We start from the raw sequence: 22,859 nt of genomic DNA on the forward strand, positions 1-22,859 counted from the left end.
ATGATGCAAATATCCCTCATAAAATGACATGGAGTGATCCACAATAAGCAAAATTAAACCCACAAAAATGGCTTATCATTCTTGGTCTGGACACAACATCAAAATAATGAAATCTAATATGCTACAGTCCCTGCAACAATAAATAGGCTACATTTGAGAAGCTGATTTTTGTTTGGACAGTGGCAGCAAAGTGTTAATTCAGCTCCATTTTATTTTTGTCTTGGTTAGTGGTGTTGTATAAGGCTGTACTTTTAACAGTGCTTCTGTGCTTTTGTCCTCGTAGTGGACAAAATGTCACTGACACCATACTATTGTGTTTTAACCAGGGCTAGATTAACCTGCTATGGGGCCTCAGGGCAAACCTGAGCCATGGGTCCCCACTGAGGGCCCCTACACAAACCAGCCAGTAATTCTACACTGAAATGCTACAGTCATGCACCAGGTTTGCAGAGTTAGTTCATGGTGAATTGAATACAAAGCCTACATTTTTTTAGAAGGTATGCTATGCAGAATTGTTCGTTAACATTCACTCTTGTTTGGAGTTTTGCGATATTCGCATGTTTTTCCCAGCACTGTGTGTCTTGGATGCCTGCTGCTGAAGGGTCTGGCACCTGGTTGCTACTATTTTATAAAGCCCCGACCTCACCTGAGCACTCTGGGAGTACACGTCAACACATTCTCACTCCGACCTCGTCAAATAGTGATCATGGACTTTCCACATCCCTTGGTGCACTGGTTGTTGACCTTCTGGGACACTGTGTCAAGTTCTGCCTGTTACGTGCATTGTCTTCTTTCAAAATACACTTCCGTTTTCACAGGAAATTTAACTTTTACATACAGTCTCTTTCAAAATAAACGCACAACATCGGTACAACACCACAAATTTTTTCCCTTCAACAACAAACACATGGTTGGGTTTAGGCAACAAAAGCACATACTTAGGTTTAAGAAAAAGGAAAAAGATTTGCCTTCAGAAACTTACGGGCGAAAGTCTGTGTTTGTTGGACCCATCCACCACCCCTCCTGCCTGCCCCAGATGGACTTTCGCCGCTTTAACTTTGGTCCTTGTCCTGCTGTGTTTCCTCCTGATGCCACCGGGCACCATTAAACTATAACAGCAATCAGCCGGGTATCATGCCGACGTTAATATATGCCTTTTTTCACTGGTTTCTAATGCTGCAAGTCAATGCCCAAGTGCCGGATTTCGATGACTTCAGAGTGAAACCCAGCTCTACACGCTCAATCAATTCTGTAATTGATCAAATTACCATTAAGTAATTGCCACACTAATCTTTTTAAGCTTCATCATTTGTTGTATGGCTGTTTTGTTTCATAACACTTCCCATGTGTTGTATGTACATTCACTAGTTGTACTGTGTGTCTGCATTTGCATGAAATTAAAGTCAAATGAAATTATTCACTTTGTCAGGGGCACTTAGGGCCCCATCAGCTACACCTAGAGGTCCCTGGACTCCACTACAGCTAATCGTCCCACTGGCTTATAAAAGACACATTATTACATTCCTGCAGCCATCTGCATGTCTTATTATTAAATTCTAAATTGCTCAAAGGATAATCCCTGTGCATACACATGCTACAGTATCCTGCTCTCTCTCTCTCTAAAACACACACTGAGCATTACACTGGTGTAATTAGCACACTGAGCAGTATTGCAGCAGTAACTACTATAGCCTACTTTAAAAATTCAAGAACTTTGACACTGAAACAAAACAAGTCTGTATAAAACATGCTGCTTATAAATACAAGCACTAAGGGCTTTCTAAATGAATTATGTTGTAAGTGGCATCAGCCTCACATTAGCATTTTCGCCGTCCACCAAAGCTACAGCAACACCTGTGCACCTTTAGAGAAACTCAAATGTGATCAGAAGAGGTGACACCGATTTGTGTTGGCAATCTTTTTCCTCGACTGTAGAAGCAGATGTACGGCCAGATATCAACCCCTATATATATTCTTTTTGAACCCATAAACATGACACTTAAGAGTAATGGAGACACTACTGCTTTTATTTAAAATGATGTTATTACTGCCTCAGCATTTCAGTGCTTCTGGCTTCATATCCTCCATAGGCAGTGCAGGTCTGACGAGAAAGAACTGCTGAGGAAACAGAGCAACGGGCACATCATTGCATGCCTACGCCTCCCTGTGCCACGATTATAAAACTGCATCTGGCTGAAAAGAGGCAACACTGTCTATTTTGTCCCTGTGCTTTATATTGCAGAGTGTACCCTCAATACCAGGGTGGCATTTCTGCAGAGGACTTCATCCCCCTCTACCACTGAGCTTCTGCAGTATGTTTTAATCAGTGTTTGAGATGTAGTGTAACAGTAGTAGCTCAACTGATGAAATGGCTGATTCAGCAGAATGGACTAAAGAGCATGCATACAGTGTGAGGTCTACCTTTTATGACAACTGTGCAAAAGTGACACCTCTGACAACAGCTGGTTAAATAAGATACTCGACCATTTATTAAATGTACAGAAATACTGTTCAAAATCCACACAAGAATGTGTTAAAGGACAAATCCTTAATCCTAATGTAAACAAAATGGTTGCCCCATCATATACTGTATATGTAAAGCAAATGCTTCGGGAATGACAGTTTTCATAAGTGGATTAACAGCACTCTTGATTTTAAACCTAATCATGGACAGCTCAATGTGAGTGTCGGTGTTATCAGATGTTGTAAACAGCTTGTAAATCATTTTGTAAACATTACAATAGAATAGATGGGTATCTTGAATTGCAATGGACCTGTAAAGCTGCTGAAGATTAATTGTCACTACCTTTTGTGCACATATATCCATGAAGTGCCGTCGAAGAGTTAGGGATTGTGGCTTTCGTAATGGAAGCCATATGGTACGGCAAAAATTACAGTGATTCAAAATAAATACGTCACAGAACAACAAAGATAGTACTTCATAAACATTTTACAGAATCTACAAATCGAATCTATCAAAATGATTTCATGGTTGGCCTTGTTGAGAAAGGAAAACGAGATGCAATCGCTGTAGCTGCAAATCAAGACAACACAATAGTTAAAGCGTTGAAGACACTCATCTCAAATCATCCCAGACCATTCACTTTTGTTTTGCTTTTTTTTTTAACCTCAACCCTATTTACAGAAATACAAACCTGATATCAAATACAACCAAATTACAAGAGTTTAGTAAATTTACCAAAAACGCTTCATCTTCAGTGTTACAGCACAGGCCGACTCACATGATTTGACCTAAAAATGTGCTTATCTAACCATGTCTTGTGAAAGCAGGATCGTTTTTTTTTTTTCAAAGGGGAGCACAATAAACTACCACACCGGCAGGAGTCAGGACAGAGACATTAGCTGCGTCTGTAAACATTCATGTCATGATCAACATTGGACCTCAGTTATCACACATCTATCAAAACACATGTAGATATGACAGATGACAATCAGTCATTTCTCTAGTTAATGTTATCACGCTGAAAAAGCACTTTCTGCAGTTCATTCAGTTTAGATATCTATTAACGATTGCCTGTCTAGTCATAAAGCCCTATTTGTGCATCCTGTAAATAACTCAGCTAAAAGTGACATTTACAGAATGACACTGCATTTATTTATTTATTTATCTATCGTTATCTGGTATTTATAAAGCCACAACTAGACAACTAGGCATTTTCATTATCTGGTTTGATGTGTTTATGACAAAGGTTTGACCAGCCTAAAATCATCCAGCACTGTAGCAATGATCCCGTAGCTCAGTAGCTCTCAACCAGGGGCCCGGGGACCCCGAGGGGTGCTTGAGGGAGTTCCAGGGGGTCCCCAACAAAAATAGGGGAACAGTTTCTTTTTTGACTTAACTCAGTATAGAAATGAGCCCAGTATGTGCAAGAATCACAAGAATGGTTTCACTTCCACCACAGTTATCACCTCAACTGTAGCTGACAACTGAAGAAATCGCCAGGAGAAGCTTGCCAAGGGTGCCTAATGTGCTGGGTCAGGCACTGCTTGACATGAAAAAGGTTGAGAACCACCGCCCTGGCTTTAGCCTCACTATAGCTGTGATTTCATATAAGTAAGCACTACAATCACTGGAAAATGTGTCACCGTTCTGCAAGCAAGAGATTTTCCACTCATTCATGAAAATTCAAACAGTCAAAAGTGTGTCCCACATTCGAAAGTGGGTGTTTTTGAAATGAGAAAAAAAAAGTGCAAACTCACTGACAATCGTGTTTCATTTGGAATCAAAATTCATCTCAAGTGTGACTGGATGTGTTGAGTAATATAAAGAAAGTTGAATAATCACATTTCTTAGCCCTTGCTGACATGTATGTAGGTGTCACGGTAAATTTATGTGTCACAGTTAGCGTAAAGTGATACCAGCTGTACTTTACACAAAAGGTTTTGGGAAAAGTTTAGGGCCTAGCAAACTCAGTGACTCCAGGTCATGTATAGATAATAGAACAGGTTGGCCTATGGACAACAAGAGGGTGACACATTGTTGATTGGCTCGCTAAGAGCCGTTCATCATATCTGTAATGTACTTTTCTTTCCACTGTTGAACTGTTTCAAGCACCCACCAGAATAAAGCTAATATGATGATGTACAAAGAATCTTAGATAGATCATGTTGCTCCAAAACCGGCACAAATTTAGAGGGAAATGGAAATGTCAAAAGATACATTTGACGGGAACTTCTTGCTGGGCATATTTTGTCACTGTTCAGTAACATCATTCATCAATATGCAAATGCATTGACATTCAACGATTTAAAATAACAAATAATCTAAAATGTCCCTGCCATGGCGTTACTAAAACGGCTGAATGAACAATCGTGCTCCTACTCAAAAACCAAGTAGGTACTTTCAAGTGTGTTAATACAACTACGCAGGCAGAAACATGAACATGATTGATAAAAGAGGCCCAATGTTTGGTCATCTGCTAAGAGGGGTTATGAGAGATACTGTATGAGACAGAGAATATGTACACAGTGAATGTGAGAGCTGGTCTGGAGGCAGAAAAAGAGTCGCTCCCCAATCCTACAGACACTTCCCTAAACGCCATCTGTCTCTTGGTCAGACATGGTTTCTCACTCACACCTATTTCCCCTCCTTGTCCTCTAAGCGGCCCGGAGTAAAAATGTAGTCCAAGGCTTGTCTCTCAGCAGCGGCCACGTTGGGATGCCAGAGGTCCACCATGAAGACCACCCTGGGGCCGTCCTCTGCGCCGCCTGCACACACACACACACACACACACACACACACACACACACACACACACACACAGACATATGGCAACAACAAAAAACCAAAAGCCCCATTTTGTCATGATCTTGCCGTGAAACTATATTATATTAAAAAAGGCTCTCTGACTTTAGTGATATTGGATTATACCACTTTTAGGTCAATCCTCCGTCTTAAAGGAATGAATAAAAAAGGACAGGGTGCAATAAAAGATTCTGTTTTAATCCCGTCTTACCCTCGTGGAAGGCCCTGTGGAGGAAGGAGTCATCAAAAAGCAGACAGCTGCCCTCAGACCAGCACTGTGGCTCTCCACCAACAACAAGCTCACAGGAGGGGGGCACTCTGAGACCTGCCAGAGAAAAATAGCAAATCCATTCATGTGTCATTATGGGAAAGCAAAGCATTTTGTGTTGCCAACCAATCTCCTAGGTAACAGCTCCCGGACAAAATGCCCTCTTCCCAGAGTGTCCTGCATTATTACAATATTCTGTTTTAAAGCATCTTATGAAAGACCCTGTCTACACAACAATAAACATCACTATTTATAGCCATCTCTCGGGGTACAGTTGGAAATAGAATCAAAGCTCAGGTGCAGAGAAAACAATAAAATCATCACATATGCCACTAAATTTCAGCCACGTGCCATCCTGACCCAGGAGGATCCAGAACACCACAGCAGCTGATTCAAACATGCTTATTTTTTTAAATCATCTGCTGTCGTGTTGAGGCGAAAACACTCTGAGCCTCAGACATCACATGGCTGAATCAGTTTCAGCTCACTTAGCAGTTCGTTCTCTTACCCAGGTGGCAGCGCAGCCTGACATTTGTTGGACCGTAATGCTCAGTGATCAGAGCTCCGGGCGTCAACACAGAGAAGCAGGCGTTTCCGAACACGTTGTTGGCGATGAAGGTGCGCAGCTGACCCAGCACCCTCCAGGCCCGTGGACACCTCCTGACATTAAGAACCAATGGGGTGCCTTGGTTAACCAGGTAGTAGGTCCACCACTGCCCCCGAGGAGTGTTGTTGGCTTTCCACCCTGGTGGCAGTGAGGAGCCGCTGCGGGCCGGAGGTTGGTGGTAGATGCTCTCAAACTCAGCCAGAAGGGCGGGGAAGCTCTGCTCCAGCAGCTCCACGTCATGTCTCTGTACTTCTCTGGAGAAGAAAGGGGCTGACGGTAGGTCTGGGAGGAAGAAGACCTCTGGCCGTTGGATGGTCGGTCGGCTGTTGAGGTATCGGCCTTGATCGCGGACTCCTTTATGCACCCTGCCCATACCTGACCAGGTGTAGCGCTTGGCGTAATCCTGCAGGCTGTGATAGAGCCTCTGGTTCAAACTCTCTCCGGCGCTGGTGCATCGGAAGCATTCTGATGACTGGCAGAAAGCGAAGCCGTTCTGCTCTTCTAGCATTGACCCATGCTTCCCTTTCCCCCTGCCACGGCAGTCTGAACTCATAAAGCCTCCCACCACCCCTCCAATCCGGCTGGGCCCAGCCAGATACCTCCCACGCAGAGGGCTGGAGCCGTGCTCCCTGCCCACCCTGTAACAATACCACATAAACAGCAGCAGCACACACATGGCTATGGCAAAAGCACAGATTTCGCATTCCCTTATAGACTGCATCCCTCCAGCCACCATCTCCCTCACATTCTCTAACGACCACTCCATCTCGGCTCGCTTCTGGATTGCTGAATCTGACGGTGGGGGGAAAAGTGCTGATAAAAGATCAGTTAGCACGTCTTCTCTTGATTGAAAGGGGCCTTAAACCACACACAGGGCGTTAGTGAGTCTAGTGTCAAGCAGCTCTTATCGCCCCCCCTATGGTAAACAGTCTGCTGATTCGATCTGACACACTCGCTCTTCAGTCCTAACATTTCAGCACTGTGCAACGAGGGAAGGTTTCTCCTTGCATGGTGTCTGGCTGTGCGGTATTTGTGCTGCTCCCTCTCTGGTTCTCTCAGACAAATGCAGACAGACACCGCGCCTTAGGTAAATCTGTTCTCTGAAAAACAAAGACAGAAGGAGAGAAAGAGGGGTGAGGAGAGAGGAGGATACTGTCACTGACATCAGAGGGGGATGCTGCGATTGACATGAATGCCCCAAACTCTATTTACTGTTCATGTGTTGGCATGCAGGATGAGTTAATGTGATGCAGGTTTGACAACAAATTGCTTTGTGTCTTCCTCCTCAAGAGTTTAAGCAAATTCCTATCCTGTATGCACCACAAAACACACCTGCTGAAACTCACCCACACGCTGTGGACTTCAAAATGACTGCACCCCACACACACACACACACACACACACACACACACACAAACACTTTGAACACATTTTGGGATTCACACACTCCTGTACTGCACTGTATAAAACCATGAGTCATTGGCACATTGCTGCATTTAACACAGATCTCTCTCTTTTTATATTTTTTGCGCACCACGCACACACATGCGCGCGCACCAAACAGTGAATTATGTAAACTTAAACAGTGTTGATACCCACCCACATGTATAATTGGCATTCATAGGTTGCTCAGCAGGAGCTGCATAAATGGATCCTCGGGGGGAGGGAGGGGGCGAGATGTAGTCTGTGTAACCGTATAGGCCTTAGTATAAAAAAGAGGAGTGGATTACATGAGTAGGATTATATAATGATAATGGACCAACAGCCAAAACGCGAGGAGTGCAATGCGTCAACTGTGATCAGAACTCCACGATGCTCCCTCACCAAAAATGGTCGGGTAATCCTGCTCCAATAGATCCTCCCCTACATCCTGTCTGACAGCATCAAGACGCCCCCACATCCCCCACACACACTCCCGCTGCTTTTAGGACAGACTGACCATCAAACCCAACCACAAAGCCACGTAAAGCACACACACTACACACACCCTGCCTTATCCCTCCACTGTTCCCATGTAATCTTAGAGCCACCAGGGCCAAGCTGCCACACAAACTGATGACTAACATATTGATGAGCAGTAACGTCCAACAAGCCGCGGAAAAAAACAAGCAGATCGCAGTAACCCAGCTCATGTTCCCTCGTCTATATCTACGTGGATGTTTGGTGCGTGGATTCGTGCACAGGTTTGCATCCATACCTACTCAACATTCATGACTGTGGCCAGTGGAGAGGAGAGGCGCACAGGTGTTTCTCCAGGCGAAGCTGCGCACCACTGCAGTGCACAAGGTAGACGGATATCAGTCGCCAACATTATAGGAAATATCTCCAAAATGCACAAAAGAAGTCCTAACAGGAAGCGACAGCCATCGTACAGCGGAGAGAGACGAGAAAGCTGTCCCACCGACGGTTTGAGTCCCTGTCTGTCTGTGATGGACAGCAGCGTCGAGGTAGGCTTCAGACAATATTGTTGTAAATACTGAAGCTCCACCAGGGAAGCCACCCAGCGGCAAGCGACCAGAGGAATGCGCGACAGCATTTCCGGTTGGACCTTTCAAAAATAAACGCTTCAATTAGACGCGTGTTAAAAGCAGTCAGCAGTAAGACCTGGCACTCCAACCCAGGGGTCAGAAGGGCCATTTTTAGCTTCTTTGTTTTTTTTAATCAGTCTGGAATACATATTTGTGCTTTATAATTACAACCTATTAGATCTAACTTATCATATCAATATTACTAATAGTTATAAATGAACATTCATTAATATGTTTTGGCACAAGGTGACTACTCTGCAGGAGACTATTTGTGATTATTTTGTACCTAAACAGTGCAGCATCGATGGTGAAAGCAAAGAAATCTGCCCACTCACTATTAAACTGTCTGTTTGCCTCTGAGACTTTCTTTTCTGGATTTGGAATTGATAGCTGGCCTAGCGAGGGAGACTCCACCACTACCTAGCCACCGCTATTTAGGTTCACTAGAATTAAGGAGAATAGACCAGGTCATAGACGTATGATGCACACTTTAGTTGATGGAATGTTGAAACTTTTTTTTGTGTGTTTTTTGATGTCATAGGTTATATATTTTTACAATTGGAAAATGTAAGAATCACTTTAGGCCTACAGCAATGAAAAATTAAAATGTTAAAAAATAACTGTTATTCATGTCCACATTTTTCTAAAAGCCACATAGACCCACTGGAGAGGGGTTAAAGAGCTGCATGCGGCCCCACAGCCTCAGGTTGCCGATAGCACAACAACCTAGTCTCAGCAGCTATGCCCTCTATTTCTTCTAAAGGACTGCTTCAGCAATTTAGCCGCCTTTAAGAGACAGATTAACAAAGAAACAATACTTTCATTGGTATATAATATAATATAATATAATATAATATAATATAATATATATATAATATAACCTGAACCTGAGAATTGCTGTGTTTTCATTTCCTTCGAATGTTTATATTTACATATGGATCAGGTTCTCTTCCACAGAGGTGGTTGTTTTCACAGAAGCCCAGAAAGAACAAATAAAACACTGGCCATTCAAGTTTTCACACTTCAGCCTTTGCACAAGGAAGAAGTTTCAGCTGGTTGCAATCTTCACTGCTAGATGCCACAAAATCCTACACTGGACCTTAAAATGTTCTCCATCTTTAAACCCAGTGCTCCCAGTTTATGACGCAGGTTTTCTTTCAAATACAGAGTGATTTTGTCAGACTTGATAAAGCTCCACCCAAGGCCACAGAGGACATTATAAGACTGTTGTCACATACTGAGTAGTACTCCTCATGGCAAGTAAACTGACCTTTGAATGTGAGATTGGTAGTGTTCCAGTTTAGACTGATTGTGTCAACAGGACAATTTCTATGACACATAATTATGCTTATAGGTAATGGTGGAAAAAGAACTCAGATGTTTCACTTACCCTAGGTAAAAATAGTAATACTGCAGTATAAAAAATATTCTGTTACAATCCTGCATTCAAAATATTACTTAAGTAAAAGTGCAAAAGCATTCAAATCAAAATATTCTTAAAGTACCAAAAGTAAAAGTACTCATAATACAGAATGGTCCTTGGCTTATATTATATCACTGGATTATGATTATTGATGCATTAATGTGTAAATTACTTTTATGTTGCATCCAGTAAAGGTGGGGGTAATTTTATTTGCTTCATGTAGCCTACTGCTGCTGGGTGTTTTAATCCATGATAATACATAATAATTTATCAATTGATTTATATTTTAATAATCTGAATATGCAAAGTAACAACAGCTATCACATAAATTCAGAGCCGTAAAATGTACAATACTGCCTTGCAAAATGTAGTTAAATGGAAGTATAAAGTAACATTAAACTGACATACTTATGTTAAGTACAACTGAAAATTTGTACTTCAGTACAGTACTTGAGTAAATGTAGACCTACTTAGTTACATTCCACTACTGCGCTTAGGCTTGCTGGAAACCTTTGTGTCATCACATACAACTTCATCTGGACCAGCTCCAGAAAGCCTGAGTCCCAGGTTTATGTTTAGGATTTGTAAAACCTGCTCTCTGGAGCTGGCTGCTGCTCTGTCTGCTTTGATCTGAAACATCCTGAGAAATTTTAAAACATCTTTTCTCCAATAGCTGCATATTAGAGCTTAAATGCTTGGTTGAGCCACTGATTAATTGGTTAATAAGTTGACACGAAAGTTAATCAGAAACTATTTTGCTGATTGATCATTCAGTAATTTCCAAGCACTGCTTTAAAGGAAGAAAGCCTCTATAGCTTAAATATTTTTTTGTCATATAAGATATTAAACTGACTGGACTGTGGGATAAAACAAGCAATTTGAATACAACCTGGACTCTGGGCACTTTTCACCATTTTCTACCAATTTCTAGAAAAAGAATTAAGAATTAATCGATTAAGAAAAGTACTGGCAGATTAATTGACAACGAAAATAATCATTAGCACGGCTAATCTTAGAGATTGTTTTCCCATTTCAGAGTGATCAATTATTTTACTTTGAAGGCCACATTGGCCTATATCCGGTATTGCTCTGGTAATCTCTGGCTGACTTGACTCAATTGACAGCCTCCCTCTTCCGTATGCCTCATGGCTCGCCCATCGACTACAGTTTGATATAACTGCAGACAGCATTTCCCAAGATGCATTGCCACTTGGCTGGAATGCGCTCACAGCAGTGATAGAGCAGTAGTTTGATGGTGATAGTTTATGACAAAATACGACAACTTTTTCCAGAAGGATCTAACTGCAGACCTCACTCCCTACAGTCAGGGACCCTGCACTCCTCCCCTCGGCCCTCATGCCTCTGGCCCCGGCATTAAAGGCTGCAGCTGGACCCTGTTTATCCAGAGCGTCAACACTCATAGAACAACAGCTTTTCTCTACATGATGATAACCGTAGTGATGGTTTTATGTTGGCTATCAGTCTGACAGGCCCGGACAGGTCTGTGTAGCTTCTACTGAATGGCTTCTGGGAAACAATTACAAAGTTATGACACAGGGGATTTTGCTTGAACTGGTTGCATGGATGACTGACATTGTACTTAAAGTATGTACACCCGTTAGAGGACAGGAAAATTCAAAATAGGATATTTTCTTTGTGCAGCCCATTTCTCCAAGACATAACTGAGCTCAATATAACATTTTCTCATACTTCTTCATAATTCAGCTCTTGAGAAATAGCCTTCGTCTTGTCTCAGCCCGATCTGAATTCAGCTTGAGATAATAGTCAGATCAAAGAGAAAAAGAAACAAAACCCTTGATACTCTGTTGCTGAGAACCCTTCCAGAAGCCTAGCACAGCAAAAGAACTCCCACTGAGTTATTCTTTTGCTCCTTATCTCTTCTAAAGGGGAGAAAAACAGATCAGAACTGAGTTATTTACTTCCCATGAGATGAGGAAAAGCAAAACTTTAAGTCCAATCAAGTCATCACAGGTAGAGTTTTAAAGGTTATCAGCACATTGTTCCACTGACCATGAGAGTTTACAGCTGCTGCCGCTGCTGCTGCTGCTGCTGCAGGGCCCCTGTTCCAAAAGCTTGTTTCACTGAGTTTTCTGCAGCCTTGCTGATTAAATCACAGGCTCCTGTCAAATCTGGCACATGGAAACTATGTAAAAACATCACTTTTCTCAGTAAGGCAACTCAATTTCGAAACACTCTTTGCATAGAGACGAAGACCACCGGTTTCATGGTGAAAAGGTGGGGGCTAACTTTCTGTTTTCATTTGGATCATTGTGCTTTTGAGGTTCCCAATTAGTAGAGCATATCTACATCTTAAACTTGCTATCTGTTATCCCGCTGTGTGAGTGGCACAGGGGCTGGTATTTAAACACCAAATATGCATGCTTATAGCAGACAGGTTGTTTTGAGGTGAAACCAACTCAGACATGAGTCAAAAGTTCCAAGTTGGGCCAGAACTTTCTTCCCCTCCTCTCGCGCTCCAGGCGGGAGGTGGAGCCAGGCTGAGCCGAGCACGCCCCTTCTGATGGAGCGACCGGGCTCCCAGTCATCAAGTCAGTCAGTGAAGTTTATGTTCCAGAGGAGATAACCTGTAAAGGTCAGATGAAACTTTGATGATCCCCGCGGAAGCATTGGATAATACCAACCATGGCGAGGTCAAAGGCGAGAGTGTACACTTGTTGCGCACTGATGCTGCTCTGTGTGGTTGCTGTCATTGTGTGTATAGCTGTGCTCGTGAGGCGCAAGTGTCCAGGTGACACTTTCTCAAGCGCTGCAGTGGCCGCAGACTCTGGGAGGTGTTCGCAGATTGCACGGTGAGTGGCACTTTACACTTCTGTTATGATGGCAACACAAACATTCCCATTTGTCCTGGTCAGTTAGGCGCCTATGAGGAGCGGCATTACGCACAGCGCGCACTGGCTATCTTGATGAGGAGTAACTAAAACTATCTGCTAACTATATTCTATTCATACTATATTAAAGGCTTAAAGACCTCAGTAGCGATGTGACAACTTCAATTCTCAGAAATATGCCTGGCTCAACCAAATGTAAGACCATATATAGAACATATTATTAACACTAACATGCTTTCCGTTACACCAGCCTATGCAAAACACAAACACGCCATTTGCTTACCTGGCAGGTTGGCTAACTTAGGCATAAGGGAAATAGCATAGCATTTGAGTGATGACTGTAAAATCTTTCAGAGACATACTTCAGAAAGGAGGCTCAGCGGTAGATGGCGCCATTGCTGCGCTGCTGTGCACCTCCGTCATCAACCCGCAGAGTATGGGCCTCGGAGGGGGGTCCATATTCACAGTGATGGACAGCTCTGGTAACAGCCACATTCATTCAGCCCTATAATAAATACAGCAGAAGTAACCAGTGTTACTCAGTGGAGACAAATGGTATTATCTCCTCTTTTTAAAGGCAAAGTGAAAATCATCAACTCCAGAGAGACTGTACCTGGGAAGTTTAAATCTGACCTGCTCAAGTCATGTCCCAAGACCTTCCAGTTTATGTCAGGTACTGCTCTGACATTTCACACCATCACAGACCTGCAAGTTTATTTTCCTGATTCTTTTGTTGGGAGCATTTCTTGTTTTTCTTGCTCAGACTGTTGTTGTGACAGGTGTTAGGTTACTAGGTCTCTGCATTATAATGCAAGAGGGAGCAGGGGGAAGCCCAGATATTCTGCTCCTTTTGAGAAATTCAGCGTGGTTCACATCTGAGGAACTTTTAGTTACCACATAAGGGCACACAGTTAAAATATTTATGTCAGGTCTAGGGCTGAATGTGCTGTCAGTCCTTTCTTGGACATGTAAATGTCTTTGTTTTTTGCTTCCTATGCAGTTGAGTGTGGTTGTATACATATTTGGGGCCCAACAGACCTGACATAGGAACTGGCCACCAGCTGAGCTCTCAGCCAAGACCCCACACACAGTGAAACAGGAGGCCTTCACTAGCCATTAATCATGATGCGACATGTTCTTGTAAGCCTGTATAAGAAGATAGGAAAGAACGATAAAGAACTGATACTATGAGAACATTATTAGGCAGCAGCAACCTTTGTTTACTGTGTAGCATTAAGCTATAAAACAATATTGTTTTACAAATGGATAACATTTGTATGGAGGAGCGTCCACAAATACATTTCTGTTAGACATTTAAAAGATGTGAATCACTATCATTCCAATATTTCGGATTTTCCCTACCTCAGGGGTGTCAGAAGTTCCCTGATTCTTAACTCAAGTATCTTAAGTAAATGTTCTGCATTCAAATCCTCCTTAAGTAAACGTACAGAAGTATTATTAGTAAAAACTGCTTAAAGTGTGACAGCAACAGTACTAAAATTGTCTCTGTTGGTCGTAAGTGCTATATTGTAGGCAACTGGACTTGCTTGCATTTCTTGATCCCTCCCCAGACGACTTCACACCCATTCACCCCTGGTCCCATCTGATCCTAACGACTCACATGGTGGCCAGGTGGGTCAGCGACTCACATTGTGACATTAACGACTCTGAAACTAAGAGCTCACGCGACCCCTACGACTCTGCAAGGGTTCCCACCCACACAGGGTTTATAGCCTGCAACTTCGTACCAGTCATTTAGAACTGAGGAAGCTTCTTGGACGAGAGGCGAAACGTCTTCAAGAAATGCAAGCAAGTCCAGTTGCCTACGATATAGCACTTACGATTACCATGACCTGGATGACTGAGAATCTTCACTGACAAGTCTCTGTTGGTGTATTTCTTGCTATATTACATTATTATGTTAAAAAGACAGTTCACCCCTAAATTAAAAACACATATATTACCTCTACCTGTGGTGCTTTGTCAGTCTAGATTGTTTTGGCGTGAGTCGCCAAGCGTTGAAAATATTGGCTGTAGAGATGTCTGCCTTAAATATATAATGGAACTAGTTGGTACTCGGTTTGTGGTGCTCAAAGCGCCTAAAGATACATAGAAAAAACAAAACAAAAAAACTCAACAGCGATGTCCGTCTCCAGAAATCATGACCTGGTTACACAGAATAACCCACAGAGCTTGTTGGACAAACTTTTTTGTTTCTATCGAACTTTCTCTGCCAATCGTATCACCACGCAGAAAGAAGAGAACATCTACTCATGGACAAGAGGCTCATGTTTGTGACAACACAGGATGTAAACATTAATGGCGTCCTCTTTGGCTTAGCTGCAATGTTAGCTAGCTCAGTGGTGCTCAGTGAGCCAGCAGAAGATGCACGCTTCCTTCTGCACTGTGGTACGGTTGGTTGGTGTAGTTTGGTAGAAAGAAAATAGTTCCCAAATGAAACTGCTCACAACAAAGTCTGTGGATTATCTTGAGTAACTTGGTCATGATTGATGGAAAGAGACATTGCTGTCTAGTTAAGAAAAAAAAAAGTAGGGGTGGTATATACAGTCACTTTATTAGGTACACCTTGCTGGTATCGAATTGAACCCCCTTTTGCCTTCAGAACTGACTTAATTCTTCATAGCACAGATTCAACAAGGTGCTGGAAACATTCCTCAGAGATTTTCATCCATGTTGACATGATAGCATCACACAGTTGCTGCAGATTTGTCGGCTGCACGTCCGTGATACGAATCTCTCGTTCTACCGCATCCCAAAGGTGCTCTATTAGATTGAGATCTGGTGATTATGGAGGCCATTGGAGTACAGTGAACTCATTGTCATGCTCAAGAAACCAGTTCGAGATGATTTGAGCTTTGTGACATGGTGTTACAGAGTGTGAGGTCTTCTGCTGCTGTAGCCCATCTGCTTCAAGGTTCAACATGTTGTTGGTTCAGAGATGGTCTTCTGTATACCTTTTATGTAATGAGTGGTTATTTGAGTTACTGTTGCCTTTCTATCATCTTGAACCAGTCTGGCCATTCTCCTCTGACCTCTGGCATCAACAAGACATTTTCACCCAGAGAACAGCTGCTCACTGGATATTTTCTCTTTCGCACACCATCCTCTATAAACCCTAGAGATGGTTGTGTGTGAAAATCCCAGTAGATCAGCAGTTTCTGAAACACTCAGACCAGCCCGTCTGGCACCAACAACCATGCCATGTTCAAAGTCACATAAATCACCTTTCCTTGAGTTGCTGCTATATAATTGGCTTAGCTATTTGCGTTAACGAGCAGTTGCACAGACAACTATGTTTTCATTAGTTATTAATCACCTGAAACTAAGAATCATTGTGTTTTCATTACCTTAGATTGAGCTGTTTATATGTACATATGGAGCAGGTCCTCTTTCACAGAGTCCGCCATGTTGTTCTAGTTGCCCAGAATGGACAAACCAAACACTGGCTTTGAGTAGGGCGGTTTTCATTTTCTTGTCGACCATTGTAATTCACTCCTTTGCACACGTGAAGTTTCAGTTAGTTGCAATTTGCAACCTCACCACTAGATGCCAATAAATCCTACACGAGACCTTTAGATGGATATAGTAAATTAGTATTACATCAGTTAATGACAAGCACCTCAAAATGGTACTTAAGCACAGAACTTGAGTAAATGTACATATTTATTTTCCTATCCATCCAGGTAGCCAGTGGATCGGGGTCCCAGGGGAAATTCAGGGTTATGAAGTGGCACACAAGCTTTATGGGAAGTTGAAGTGGGCCACCCTCTTTGAGCCAACCATCAAACTGGCCAGAGGAGGATTTCCTGTTCCTCAGGTCCAGGGTCGATACATCCCGTTCACTGATTCAAACATGACTCAGCCACTACGGTATGAAAGCCACCCAAACAGGACTCAAAAATGTGATAAACACACAATGAATATCTCACCTTTCTACATTTAAGTGATATTCTCTTTCTTTGTATTTGTCCTTCAGAAAGTTGTTTTCAGATAAGAATGGCAACTTGCTGAAGGCTGGTGATATTATTAAGTTTGAGAAACTGGCTGACACTTTGGAGACGATTGCAAAACATGGGCCGGGTGCTTTTTACACTGGAAGAATAGCAGAGGATTTAATCCGTGACATACAGGAGGCAGGTATTGTCAGACAGGTTTCATCATGCTCTCCTTTTTCAGCCATTTTCCATCTCTGCCACAATGGCACAATGATTTAATTACAAAAGAACAAATCAATTGGGTTTGTAAAGCACTGCAGCGATCACTCACAGACTCCAGTGTGAGCTGCCTGGATCCATTAAATGTCTTGATTATGTGGAGCTAAGATGCACTTTGTTCAGTTCTGCTTAGCAGATCCACTTCTTTCAATGTTTTTGTTCAGGAGGAACACTTACGGCGCAGGACTTGGCATCGTATAATGTTACAGTGACTGATGCGTGGGCTGTTCCTTTGGGAGAGTACCAGATGTACATACCCCCACCCCCTGCAGGAGGCATCATCCTCAGCTTCATCCTTAACGTCATGAAAGGTTCCTGCTGCACACAGACTGCAGAGCTGCGGCTCACCCACACTTTGAAACCATATAATGAAGCTTGTTAGCTGTGTTCATGTGTTGAAAAGAAAAATGCCAAATGAATACTTTCCTTGGTTGTTGCTTACGAGTTATTTACCTAAATGAGGAGACTGAATGATGGTGTGAATATGAGTGTTTCATGTGAGGGAGAATCAAAGATACTGCAGTGAAATCCACTGGGAAAAGTAAACACTTGCTTTTATTTACAGGATATAACTTGAATCCAGCATCTCTGGTAGGGGAACAAAAGACACTGGCCTATCATCGCCTTGTTGAAGCTTTTAAGTTTGCCAACGGATTAAAGAAACACATTCGAGATCCACGCTTCAGCTCAGAGGAAGTAAGTTATTTTTAAGTAGTTAAGTCTATTTATGGCTTATAACCAGTGGTGCAAGAAGTATTTAGATTCTTCACTTAAGTAAAAGTAGCAATGCCTCAGTTTAGCAATTAAGTATTACTGTTTTGGAAAAAAGAAAGTTGCACTCTAACAGTGTGATTCCCAGAGTGCCGAACAGATAGGCATAGATTTCAGGGGGGACACAGGAAACACGCCCCCCTTAACAATTAGAACATGTGCCTTTGTCCGCCCAAATAAAAACATAAAAGTAGCTTTGACAAAATTAAGGACATTTACACTGTACATTGATATGGAAAAGACACAATTTGCTGCATAAGAAAAATCACCAGAATGCAGGATATTAAGTGTTACATGTGCAAAATTTTCTGGCAGAGAACCCCAAAACCCAGTGTTTCAGAAGCATTATCAGGTAAATCTATGTAAAATATAAAAAGTAAATTTGATTGTTTTGCAGAATAGCTGCAGCTAGTCAATATAAAGCTGACTTTAACTACTTTATGTACTGTGAGAAGGTTTAATTTACAACAAATGCACAATATTTTATTTGTTGACCACATGTTTTTTGGAGTAAAAACCAAAATCTTCAAAGTAACAAGTAACTCAAGCTGTCAGATTATGTGGAGTAAAAAGTACAATATTTCCCTCTGAAAAGTGGTGTAGTAGAAGTATAAAGTCGCATAAAATGAGAAAAGGAAAGTATGAACACATTAAATTGTACTTAAATACCTTGCTGGAGTTAATGTACTTAGCAACTGTCCATCATTTCTCATAATGGTCTTAGAACTGCTCAGTGTTTAATCCGCAGACCTCCCACCCACTTTTAGGCTTATGTTTAAATCAACTGGTCTCACTGTCAATCAGCTTATCAATGTTCCCCATGAGTACTCCAGTCTTGGGTTATTATGGTGATCTATTAAACACATGCATGAGGTTTGGTTGCGTGCCGCTGTCCAAAAGTGACGGAGGTTACAGGCTCTCTGTTAGGTCAGTGACAGCGTTTGACTTGAGCATAAGAAACTTTAAGCAAAGGTTAGTTGTTGCATTTGATTAGATTTTTGACTGTGTTATTAGTTATAATGGTGTTAGCTAAGTACATGTCATTTAGTAGTTTAACTGCCATTTGCAGCATACCTAGTTGGGTGGCAGTTAAACTACATTCAAATCTAAATAGAATTTTTTTTGTCATACAATATGGCACAATGCCACAGCTCATTGGCAATGGTTGTCATTTAATGACAGTCACCTGCAATTTGACTAAAATAACCTCTGGTTTGCAACCAAAATGTCTGCGATCAAATACTGTGTGTTTCTGTAGAATTTAAGCATTTTCTTGATTCCACTCGAACAATTGCTCCCTATCTTCTCATCCTCGGGCTGCCTAGGCCAGGATTGGCCTTCCCTGGTTTCTAAATCAACCACACCTACACTTCACTTAGTGTCAGTTCAGTTGTGGCTCTGTGAAGTACCTTGTAGTTTGGTGAACTATAGTTTTAATGTAGTTTCCCCAAAAACCTCAGAAATGACTCTGTTTAGTTGGACTCCTGTTCTGTAAAGTGTTGTCATGTTTTAGATGTCTAATAAATGCATTTTGTAACTGGATGTTTGTAGGCATAAATCTTGACTCCAGCTATTTATATCAGATATTTTTTGTTTTCATATGAGCGTAGTTATTCTGAAAAGTAGAAGGTGCAATGTTTGATACAGGTAAAATATTTAAAAGGCAGATAAATAGATGTTAGGCAAAAACAGGGACTGGAAGTGTTAAAAATGGACTGCAGCTCCCTTTCAAATGTAGTTCTGACAGGTTTTTTTTCTTGTTCACTCTGCAAAACAACCAGAAGCCTGAAATATGATCATAACTTCACCTTTGAAGCGAGTGTTTTTTGTTATGTGTCTGTGTGTCTGACTGCTCTGTATCTCTCACAGATGGCCAGGAAATTCACAGAGGATAGCTTTGCCAAGCACATACAGAGCTTGATCAGCAGCGACAAGACTCACGATCCCCAGTATTACAACATCACCCCGTATCTGGACAGCATGGGCACCACGCATGTGTCTGTGCTGGCTGAGGATGGCTCTGCTGTGTCTGTCACCAGCACCATCAACCACATGTCAGTATTTGAAGGAGTTCTGTTTCACAGAGAGAAATCTGCCATCGAGCATTACTGTTGGTTTGAATGTGGAGGAGTAAGAAGATTTAAGAGATTAAGGAATGAGTGTTTTTGTAAAAGGAATTTGAAAATAAATCTCTCTTTTGTAAGACTCCCGTCATCACAGTCCAAAGGCTTTCTGGAACAGCACAGTTAGAGAAAGCTCAGTTTTTTTAGTAGTGCATCTGTGTTGCAATTTCCCCTCATGTCAACATCCAGCTCATTTAATTTGTTTTCTTCACAGATTTGGCTCTAGGGTCGTCTCTCCTAGGACTGGAGTCATCCTCAACAACCAGCTGTACGATTTCTGTGGAAGAGTCGATAACATCTTCCCTGGTAATCACATCAGCATGATGTATTTTACATTGTCATTTAAATACAAGTAATACAGGTTTGTTTCTGTTTTTAGAAACAAGTAGCTCACTGCCATATGCTTGCATACAGAACCATAGATGTAGATTTCCTTTTGTTTTTGGGAGGAAGAGATCTGTGTGGATAATTCAGCTCCTGGTAAAAGCATCCCGAACAATGAGCACTGAAGGAGGAGGAGGAGGAGGAGTTTCAGCTGGTTGCAATCCTTGACACTAGATGTCACTAAATCCCCTAAATCTCACACACTGCTCCTTTAAGTTATAACCTGCCTCTCTGTTCAATAACATTTTTAAGTAAATAATATTCATTTCCATCAGCCTCAGCTGGTCTTTTGTACTTTACTGTGCTAATAAGCAAATGTAAGCATGCTAACATGCTAAACTCAGATAATAAATAGATAACAATGTACCTGCTAAACATTAGCATATTAGCATCATTGTGAGTGTGTTAGCTTGCTGATGTTAGGGTTCGGCTCAAAACACGCTGTACCAAAGTACAGGCACACAGAGCTGCTAGCATGTGGACTCTTGGCCCTTTAATATGAACCTAGAACTGCAGAAAAATAGACCCTTTGTTTAACAAAGAGAGTTTCTCCTTTGTCAGATGCCAGCTGCTGAACAAAGGTAAAGGGCTGAATAAATGCCCTCCGTCCTCTATGCACGCCTGTGATTCACATCATTCAAACACACTCCACTGATTGCATTTATAATAATTTCCTTCTTGTTCCTCTCACATTGATGAGTCTGTATTGAAGCCGTCTCTCCTGTCAGTCAAGGCTTTTGTTGTGTTGTCAGGGGAGCAGCCTCCATCCTCCATGGCCCCCGCTGTGCTCAAGTCTCAGTCGAAGACGCTGGTGATTGGATCGACTGGTGGGAGCATGATCACGACTGGGATCATCTCGGTATGTGTCCGGGGCAATCACACTAAGTGCCATTAAGATAAATTGCTGCGGACTAATGCCCCTCACTGTTGTCACAGCAAGCACTGTCTTCATGAGCGTCTTCACCGTGTCCATAATCCATTCTGCACTCATCACTTTCCCATTTGGCAGATTGCAATGTATTGTTTTGTTTTCTCTCCCAGGCACTCGTGAATCACCTTTGGTTTGGAAAAAGCCTCAAGGAGGCGATTGCTGCTCCGGTTGTTTTTGTCGACTCTCAAAATGCAGTGAAGTTTGAGCCCGGCTTTGATAAGGTGATACACACTAAATACACTAATTTACTAAAATAACTCATAATATTTGCTCCATCTGAGTCTCCCCTCCTCTTTGCCCTTCAGAATGTAATCGAGGCTCTGAAGGCTCTGGGGCACAAACATGAAAGTGCAAAATATTTCTTCAACGTGGTCAATGCTGTGGAGAAGAAGGACGGCTGCATCTGTGCTGTGTCTGATGCCAGGAAACTGGGCGAAGCAGCCGGTTACTGAGACTGCGAGCTGCTGATATTGGTTATTCAGGAGGGCCTGAAGGTTACAGAGACCTTTCACAGCCACAAAACCACAAAAGCTTCAACAGATGGTGTTAAATCATTGAACAAGTCACTGAACAACAGGCCTCTTCAGCTGAACACACAGTCTAACATGTAGCAGTTAAACACGTGGCGTCTGAACAGAACGGACTGTAATGGTGACATGATGGATTTTACTGTGAAAGAAGAAACAACTGTGACTGTATCTGACCCCAGTGACTCCTCTGTTCGGCTTGTTTGGACAAATCTGTAGCATTTTATTGTTACTTTTTGAATCTTTCTCTTGTAAGACCATTTTTTACATCATACAATTGACTTGATAGTGCATTCATGTTATTATCTGAGACATAAAAGATATAACAGGCTTTTTTATTAAGTTATTACTTGTTCATAGCTGGTATTTCTATTATTCACACTCTTAGTACCAAAGTTATTCTTTCACCTCCATTATATGCTGTATGCTGTAGCAATGTTTATGCAATATGCAGTGAATTAAATATGGATATTGTGTATAATATTCAAATAAATATGGTTTTTTTAACATGTTTCATGCTACAGTGCAAGGGCGTAGGGTTAGTTTCAACATTGATACACTTTATGCATTCTGGTGAATTTTTTATGGACCGATTTGTGCCTTTTTGGCATCAATTTTTGGTGAAAATGTATTTAAATTTGTCAGAAATAAAAGTTCTTGGCTACTTTTGTGTCTTTATATGGTTCTATCTATGAAATCAGTGATCACTGTGTTTAAACATCCAAAAACACCCGACAAATCTGTTTGTCAGGCTGCAAATTCCCTGCAAGAAATGTGTTAACTGCCCTTACGATGCATGCCCTTCAACGTAAGGGCAGTTAACACATTTCCCTGCAAGAAATGTGTTAACTGCCCTTACGTTGAAGGGCATGCATCACAAATTTGCTTAAGCCATTTTGTTTTTTGAAATATTATTTGAAAACATT

The 22,859-nt window shown here is 41.9% G+C and overlaps 2 protein-coding genes across 4 annotated transcripts; one reads left to right on the forward strand and one right to left on the reverse strand.

Moving 5' to 3' along the window:
• Positions 1 to 2,463: 2,463 nt before the first annotated feature.
• Positions 2,464 to 8,656, reverse strand: asphd2 (aspartate beta-hydroxylase domain containing 2). Of its 2 annotated transcripts, none has more exons than XM_050051937.1 (4): positions 8,343 to 8,656; positions 6,043 to 7,241; positions 5,478 to 5,591; positions 2,464 to 5,229 (listed from the first exon to the last, which is right to left on the reverse strand). In XM_050051937.1, exons 2-4 carry the CDS (start codon positions 6,905 to 6,907, stop codon positions 5,099 to 5,101), a joined length of 1,110 nt encoding a protein of 369 aa, XP_049907894.1. In that variant the 5' UTR covers positions 6,908 to 7,241; positions 8,343 to 8,656; the 3' UTR covers positions 2,464 to 5,098. The 2 variants fall into 2 exon arrangements, with proteins under 2 accessions (XP_049907894.1, XP_049907892.1); XM_050051935.1 differs by having other exon boundaries at positions 8,339 to 8,656.
• Positions 8,657 to 12,576: 3,920 nt separating this feature from the next.
• Positions 12,577 to 22,585, forward strand: ggt5a (gamma-glutamyltransferase 5a). Of its 2 annotated transcripts, XM_050051060.1 has the most exons (12): positions 12,577 to 12,923; positions 13,317 to 13,444; positions 13,540 to 13,635; positions 16,667 to 16,853; positions 16,960 to 17,120; positions 17,362 to 17,508; positions 17,763 to 17,893; positions 19,838 to 20,022; positions 20,306 to 20,397; positions 21,228 to 21,334; positions 21,517 to 21,627; positions 21,712 to 22,585. In XM_050051060.1, exons 1-12 carry the CDS (start codon positions 12,757 to 12,759, stop codon positions 21,856 to 21,858), a joined length of 1,659 nt encoding a protein of 552 aa, XP_049907017.1. In that variant the 5' UTR covers positions 12,577 to 12,756; the 3' UTR covers positions 21,859 to 22,585. The 2 variants fall into 2 exon arrangements, with proteins under 2 accessions (XP_049907017.1, XP_049907018.1); XM_050051061.1 differs by lacking the exons at positions 16,667 to 16,853; positions 16,960 to 17,120 and having other exon boundaries at positions 12,578 to 12,923.
• Positions 22,586 to 22,859: the final 274 nt, after the last annotated feature.

The sequence above is a fragment of the Epinephelus moara genome, chromosome 8 (genome assembly GCF_006386435.1).
Source record: "Epinephelus moara isolate mb chromosome 8, YSFRI_EMoa_1.0, whole genome shotgun sequence".
NCBI classification, from domain to species: domain Eukaryota; kingdom Metazoa; phylum Chordata; class Actinopteri; order Perciformes; family Serranidae; genus Epinephelus; species Epinephelus moara.

Coding starts and splice junctions, on each gene's coding strand:
- asphd2 (XM_050051937.1), bottom strand. CDS start 6,907: ATGGAGTGGTCGTTAGAGAATGTGAGGGAGATGGTGGCTGGAGGGATG. Junction 5,592..6,042: donor CAGGCTGCGCTGCCACCTGG/GTAAGAGAACGA, acceptor TTTCTCTGGCAG/GTCTCAGAGTGCCCCCCTCC. Junction 5,230..5,477: donor CCACAGGGCCTTCCACGAGG/GTAAGACGGGAT, acceptor GTGTGTGTGCAG/GCGGCGCAGAGGACGGCCCC.
- ggt5a (XM_050051060.1), top strand. CDS start 12,757: ATGGCGAGGTCAAAGGCGAGAGTGTACACTTGTTGCGCACTGATGCTG. Junction 17,509..17,762: donor CATCCTTAACGTCATGAAAG/GTTCCTGCTGCA, acceptor TTTTATTTACAG/GATATAACTTGAATCCAGCA. Junction 17,894..19,837: donor CACGCTTCAGCTCAGAGGAA/GTAAGTTATTTT, acceptor TATCTCTCACAG/ATGGCCAGGAAATTCACAGA.